The 6,731-nt window shown below is 71.7% G+C and overlaps 1 protein-coding gene across 1 annotated transcript; it reads right to left on the reverse strand.

The window, feature by feature from the left end:
* Positions 1 to 330: 330 nt before the first annotated feature.
* On the reverse strand, positions 331 to 6,727 carry FHIP1B (FHF complex subunit HOOK interacting protein 1B; the record flags this gene model as incomplete). The annotated part of the gene is made up of 9 exons (XM_088539523.1): positions 331 to 604; positions 938 to 1,100; positions 1,507 to 1,966; positions 2,348 to 2,932; positions 5,130 to 5,209; positions 5,304 to 5,471; positions 5,542 to 5,628; positions 5,706 to 5,864; positions 6,686 to 6,727. Coding segments are annotated over 9 exons (2,013 nt in total), but the record flags the coding sequence as incomplete, so codon positions are not given.
* Positions 6,728 to 6,731: the final 4 nt, after the last annotated feature.

Raw genomic sequence — 6,731 nt, forward strand, 5'->3', positions numbered from 1 at the left:
GCCCCCCAGGGCTCCTCGGGGTCCCGCTGCCGCCGCCAGCGCGTGCGGAGCCGGCCCCGGGCCAGGACCTTTATTCCAGGAGGGTTTTACACAGCGCAGACCCACGGCGCCCTCCGCACGCACCGCGCGCCCCGGCGCAACGCGGTGCATGGGCCGCGCAACCCGCCCCGGCGCAACGCGGTGCATGGGGAGGAGACGGCGGCAACGGGGACACCGGGGACACCGGGGCAGGACCAGCCTGTCCCGTGGCGCCGGCCCCACGGGGTCCTGCCCCTCTGCGCCCGCCGCCCGGCCCCGCATCCCAGCGCAATAAATTAAAAAGGTCCTCGGGGCGGTCACTCCTCGGGGGGCTCCGAGAGGAAGGGCGAGGTGACGGCGTGGGCCTGCGCGATGGCCGCCAGCTCCTTGAGGAACTCGCTGAAGATGACGGCGCAGTAGACGGCGTTGCGCACGCGCAGCGCGTCGCCGTGCCGCTCGGCCGTGCCGCGCAGCGCCTGCCCGTCGCGCGCGGGCTGCAGCGCCGGCTGCGCCGCCGGGCGCGCGCGCGTGGGGCTGTTGGCGTGGCGCAGGATCAGCTCCCCCAGCGACGGCTTGCGGCTCTTGGCTGCGGGGCGCGCGGGTCAGCGCCTGCCCCACGGAGCCGAGGACCTGCCCCATGGAGCCCCCTATGGAGCCCCCGACCTGCCCCATGGAGCCCCCGACCTGCCCCATGTGACCCCCTGACCCTGCCCCATGAGACCCCCAGCCCTGTCCCTGACCCTGCCCCATGGATCCCCCAGCCCTGCCCCATGGAGCCCCCAGCTCTGCCCCACGGATCCCCGAGCCCTGCCCCATAGATTCCCCAGCCCATGGGGCGCCCTCAGCCCTGCCCCATGGATCCCCGAGCCCACAGGGCGCCCCCATCCCTCCTCCCCGCTCCCCGCAGCCCCGGTCGTACCCAGCGCGTCGGGGCGCCGCGGGGGCTGCGCGGGGCCCTGCGCGTCCGCCCAGTCCAGCCGGCCCCGCGCGACCAGGAACTTCTTGGCCTTGAGCAGCAGCGCCGGGAAGTCGTCCTGGGCGGCCGCGAAGCTCTCGATCTTGTTCTTGACGGAGCCCAGAACCTGCGCGAGCGGCGGCGGCGGCGTCAGCGCCGTGGGGCAGCGCGTGGGGCAGCGCGTGGGGTAACGTGTGGGGCAACGTGTGGGGCAGCGTGTGGGGCAGCGCGTGGGCGCCGTGGGGCAGTGCGCGGGGCAGTGCATGGGGCAACGCGTGGGGCAGCGCGCAGGGCAGTGCATGGGGCAGCGTGCGGGCGCTGTGCGGCAGTGTGTGGGGCAGTGTGTGGGGCAGCGCGTGGGGCAGCGCGTGGGGCAGCGCGTGGGGCAGCGTGCGGGTGCCGTGGGGCAGTGCATGGGCCAGCACCTGGGTGCTGTGGGGCAGCGCGTGGGGTAATGCGCTGTGGGGCAGCGCGTGGGGCAGCGCGTGGGCGCCGTGGGGCAGCGCGCGGGGACGCAGCGCGCGGGGCGGCACCTGCAGCAGCGACTTGACGCTGGGCTGGAAGACCATGTTGGTGTTGAGCAGGAAGGAGCGCAGCAGCGGCTGCGGGTAGCACGCGAGCTGCGCCACCAGCCCCGTGAGCAGGAAGTTGACGTAGAGCGAGTTGTGCAGCATGTTCTCCAGCTTGGCGAACAGCGCCGCCACGAAGGGCCCTGTGCAGGGCTGCCCGGGCGGCAGCGGCGCCGCGGCGCGCAGCGGGCTGGGGACGGGCGGCCGCGCGGCGCCCTCGTCGTCATCGTCGTCGTCGTCCTCATCGTCGTCGTCCTCGGGGGCGGCGCGCGGGGGCTCCTCGGTGCCCCCCATCTCGGCCTCGATGCGCCGCAGCTCCTGCGCGAAGCTCTCGATGCTGCCGCGGGGCTCGTCCAGCAGCGCGTCCACGGCGGGCGGCGGCGTCACCGCGGCGGCCCCATTGCGCCCGGCGGCCCCGTTGTGCCCGGTGGCCCCGTCGTGCCCGGTGGCCCCGTCGTGCCCAGCGTCCCCGTCGTGCCCGGCGGCCCCGTCGTGCCCGGTGGCCCCGTTGCTCCCGGTGGCCCCGTCGTGCCCGGTGGCCCCGTTGTGCCCGGTGGCCCCGTCGTGCGCAGTGGCCCCGTTGCTCCCGGTGGCCCCGTCGTGCCCAGCGGCCCCGTCGTGCCCGGCGGCCCCGTCGTGCCCGGTGGCCCCGTTGCTCCCGGTGGCCCCGTCGTGCCCGGTGGCCCCGTTGTGCCCGGTGGCCCCGTCGTGCGCAGTGGCCCCGTTGCTCCCGGTGGCCCCGTTGTGCCCGGTGGCCCCGTCGTGCCCGGCGGCCCCGTCGCTCCCGGTGGCCCCGTCGTGCCCGGCGGCCCCGTTACCCTGCGGGCTCCTCCGCACCTTCTTCACGGCCGCCGCGTGCGCCCCGTTCACCAGGGCCGCGGCGTCGCACGCGGCGGCACCGCCATCGCCGCCGCCATCGGGGGCCGCCCCCCGCGCCGCCCCCTCCTCGGGCGGCCCCCGCTTCTTAGTCCGCGGCGTCGGGGGCCGCGCGGCGCCGTCGGGGCCGGGCTCGTCGCCGTCGTAGGGCGCCGACCACACGCGGCAGCCCCAGGCGCAGCGGTCGATGCAGCGCCGCGCGTCGCGCAGGTACTCCAGGTAGTTGCCGTCCAGCTCGGCCACGTCGTCGCCGCGGCGCCCCGGGCTGCCCCCCGGCGAGCGCGGCGCCGCGTCGGCGCCCGGCTGCCGCAGGAAGAGCGCCAGGCGCGCCGGCGTGGCCGGCCGCGGCGCCGGGGCCGGGGACGCGTCGGGGCTGCGCGCGGCCGCGCGCTCCTCGTCGCGGCAGCAGCGCGGCACCAGCGACAGGAACTTGGCCGCCGTCTTGCCGTACAGGTCCAGGTCGCGCACGGCGCGGCGCTGGCTCAGCATGACGTGGCTGCAGGGCAGCAGGTACCTGCGGGAGCCGCGGGGATGCGCGTGGGGGCTGCGCGTGGGGGCTGCACCCGTGGGGTTGCATGCGGTAGTTGCACCCGTGGGGTTGCACGCAGGGCGCTGCACATGGGGGCTGCACATGGGGCTGAACAAGGGCGTGCACGTGGGGGCTGCACCCATGGGGGCTGCATGCGCAGCTGCATGCATGAGGCTGCACATGGTGGGCGGCACATGGGGGTTGCACCCGTGGGGTTGCATGCGGTAGTTGCACCCGCGGGGTTGCACGCAGGGCGCTGCACATGTGGGGCTGCACATGCGGCTGAACGCAGGCCTGCACGTGGGGGCTGCACCTATGGGGGCTGCACATGGGGCTGCACACGGGACTGCACGTGGGAGCTGCGCCCATGCAGGCTGCACGTGGGGCTTCGCACAGGGAGCTGCATGTGGGGGGCTGCACCCATGCAAGCTGCACAAGGGCCTGCATGCGGCGCTGTATGTGGGGGCTGCACATGGGGCTGCATACGGGACTGCACGTGGGAGTTGCACCCGTGGGGTTGCACACAGGGCGCTGCACATGGGGGCTGCACATGGGGCTGCACACGGGACTGCACGTGGGAGCTGCGCCCATGCAGGCTGCACGTGGGGCTTCACGCAGGGAGCTGCATGTGGGGGCTGCACGTGGGGGCTGCACCCATGGGAGCTGCACGAGGGCCTGCACGTGGGGCTGCACGTGGGGGCTGCATGCATGGGAGCTGCACATGGGGAGGCTGCACACAGCAGGGCTGTGCATGGGGGGACTGCACCCATGGGGGCTGCATGCGGGGCTGCATGCATGAGGCTGCACATGGTGGGCTGCACATGGGAGTTGCACCCGCGGGGTTGCATGCGGTAGTTGCACCCGCGGGGTTGCACACAGGGCGCTGCACATGTGGGGCTGCACATGGGGGCTGCACCCATGGGAGCTGCACGAGGGCCAGCATGTGGGGCTGCATGTGGGGGCTGCACACAGGGCCTGCACCCATGCAGGCTGCATGTGGGGCTTCATGCGGGGAGCTGCATGTGGGGGGCTGCATGTGGGGGCTGCATGCACGAGGCTGCACACGTGGGGCTGCACATGGGGGGCTGCACATGTGGGGCTGCACATGTGGGTTGCACCCGTGTGGGGAGCTGCATGTGGGGGCTGCATGCACGAGGCTGCACACGTGGGGCTGCACATGGGGGGCTGCACATGTGGGGCTGCACATGTGGGTTGCACCCGTGTGGGGAGCTGCATGTGAGGGCTGCATGCACGAGGCTGCACACGTGGGGCTGCACATGGGGGGCTGCACATGTGGGGCTGCACATGTGGGTTGCACCCGTGTGGGGAGCTGCATGTGAGGGCTGCATGCACGAGGCTGCACACGTGGGGCTGCACATGGGGGGCTGCACATGTGGGGCTGCACATGTGGGTTGCACCCGTGTGGGGAGCTGCATGTGAGGGCTGCATGCACGAGGCTGCACACGTGGGGCTGCACATGGGGGCTGTACGCACGGGGCTTGTACCCGTGGCGTTGCATGCAGCAGTTGCACCAGTGGGGTTGCACGTGAGGGCTGAACACGTGGGGCTGCACATGGGGGTTGTACACACGGGGCTGGCACCCGTGGGGTTGCATGCGGGGGGTTGCACATGCGGGGATGCACCCGTGGGGTTGCACGTGGTGGTTGCACCCATGGGGTTGCACATGGGGGCTGCACATGGGGGCTGCACACACGGGGCTCACACCCATGCAGTTGCATGCGGCAGTTGCACCTGTGGGGTTGCATGCGGGGGGCTGCACGTGTGGGGCTGCACATGGAGGCTGTACACATGGGGGTTGCACCCGTGGGGTTGCACATGTGGGGCTGCCCTGACCCCGTCCATGCAGCCCCGGTCCCCATCGCGGTCCCCATCCCGGTCCCCGTCCTGGTCCCCATCGCGGTCCCCGTCCCAGTCCCCATCCCGGTCCCCATCCCAGTCCCCATCCTGGTCCCCGTCCCGGTCCCCATCGCGGTCCCCGTCCCAGTCCCCATCCCAGTCCCCATCGCGGTCCACGTCCTGGTCCCCATCCCAGTCCCCATCCCGGTCTCCATCCCGGTCTCCATCCTGGTCCCCATCCCGGTCCCCATCCTGGTCCCCATCCCAGTCCCCATCCCGGTCCCCATCCCGGTCCCCGCAGCGGTCCCCATCGCGGTCCCCGTACCTGAGCACCAGCTGCAGCATGACGTCCTCGCAGTTGAGGCTGAGCAGGGTGCGGAACAGGCTGAGCGACACCATGCAGAGCTGCGGGGGCGGGCGGTGAGCGCGGCCGCACCGTGCGCCCTGCGCCGTGCGCCATGCGCCGTGCGCCGTGCGCCGCGGCCGCCGCGCCGCTCACCCGCGAGTTGCTGTGGATGCGGCCCACGAGCGTGTCCAGGATGGTGCTGTTGTCGTGCCGGTGCAGCAGCACGAAGCGCAGGAAGGTCTTGAGCAGCGCCGTCTCGCTCACGCTGCGCAGGAACAGGTCCAGGTAGGCCGTGCTGGCGATCATCTCCTCCACGGAGGTCTGCGGGCAGCGGCGCGTCAGCACGCGCCATGCAGCATGCAGCATGCGCCATGCATCCCCGCGCACCCACCTTGTGCAGCGCCGGCCCCATGACCGGCACCAGGAAGCCGTTATGGACGTAGTCCACGAGCTGCTTCTGCACCAGCGGGTGGGCGACCTGCGGAGCGCGCGACGCATGCGGTGAGCGCGGGGCGGCCGGAGCGCGGCCCGAGCGCGGCCCGAGCGCGGCGCGACCTGGATGACGGCGTTGCAGAACTCGAGCGAGTTCATGAAGAGCACGAGCGACGAGACGCCCATCCAGTCCTCGCGGCGCAGGAAGTGCCAGTCGTCGCCGCTCGCCTCGATCTTGCGCGGCAGGGAGGAGTAGAGGGCGCTCAGCCCCGTGGCCAGGACCTGCGGGGACAGGGAGTGACACCGGCGGCCCCGGAGCCGCCGGGAACGCGCTGGGAACGCCGAGTGCCGGGAGCAGCCCCGTCCGCTGCGGTGTGTGGCCAAGAGGCCAATGGGATCCTGGGGTGCGTTAAGAAGAGCGTCTCCAGCAGGTCCAGGGAGGGGATCCTGCCCCTCTACTCAGCCCTGGTGAGGCCACATCTGGAGTATTGTGTCCAGTTCTGGGCTCCACAGGACAAGAGGGATGTGGAGCTGCTGGAGAGAGTCCAGCGCAGGGCAACAAGGATGATCAGGGGCCTGGAACATCTGCCCTATGAGGAGAGGCTGAGGGAGCTGGGCCTGTTCAGCTGGAGAAGAGAAGGCTGAGAGGGGACCTGAGCAGTGTCTAGAAGTACCTCAAGGGAGGCCGTGAGGAGGATGGGGCGGCCTCTTTTCACTGGTGGCCACCGACAGAACTAGAGGAAACGGCCCCAAACTGAAGCACCAAAAGTTCCACAGGAACTTAAGGAAAAATTCCTTCCCAGTGAGGGTGCCAGAGCCCTGGAACAGGCTGCCCAGAGAGGTTGTGGAGTCTCCTTCTCAGAAGATCTTCAAACCCGCTTGGACGCAGTCCTGTGCCACATGCTCTAGGTGACCCTGCGTGTGCAGGGGTTGGACCGGATGATCCCTAGAGGTCCCTTCCAACCTTCAGCATTCTGGGATTCTGTCCCCATGGGCACCCCCGGGATGTCCACGGAGCATCCCGGGCGCAAGGGCAGATCCTCTGCACCAAGGGCAGCGCTCCGGGTCCAATCCCGCATCCCGAGCGCCGCGCTGGGCCTCACCGGGCAGAAGTAGGAGTTGTCGGTGATGGACTTGGCCACGGCGTGG

This window comes from Tinamus guttatus, unplaced genomic scaffold, assembly GCF_059628265.1.
Source record: "Tinamus guttatus ecotype Peru unplaced genomic scaffold, ASM5962826v1 Tinamus_guttatus_pri_ptg001781l, whole genome shotgun sequence".
Classification (NCBI taxonomy): Eukaryota; Metazoa; Chordata; class Aves; order Tinamiformes; family Tinamidae; genus Tinamus; species Tinamus guttatus.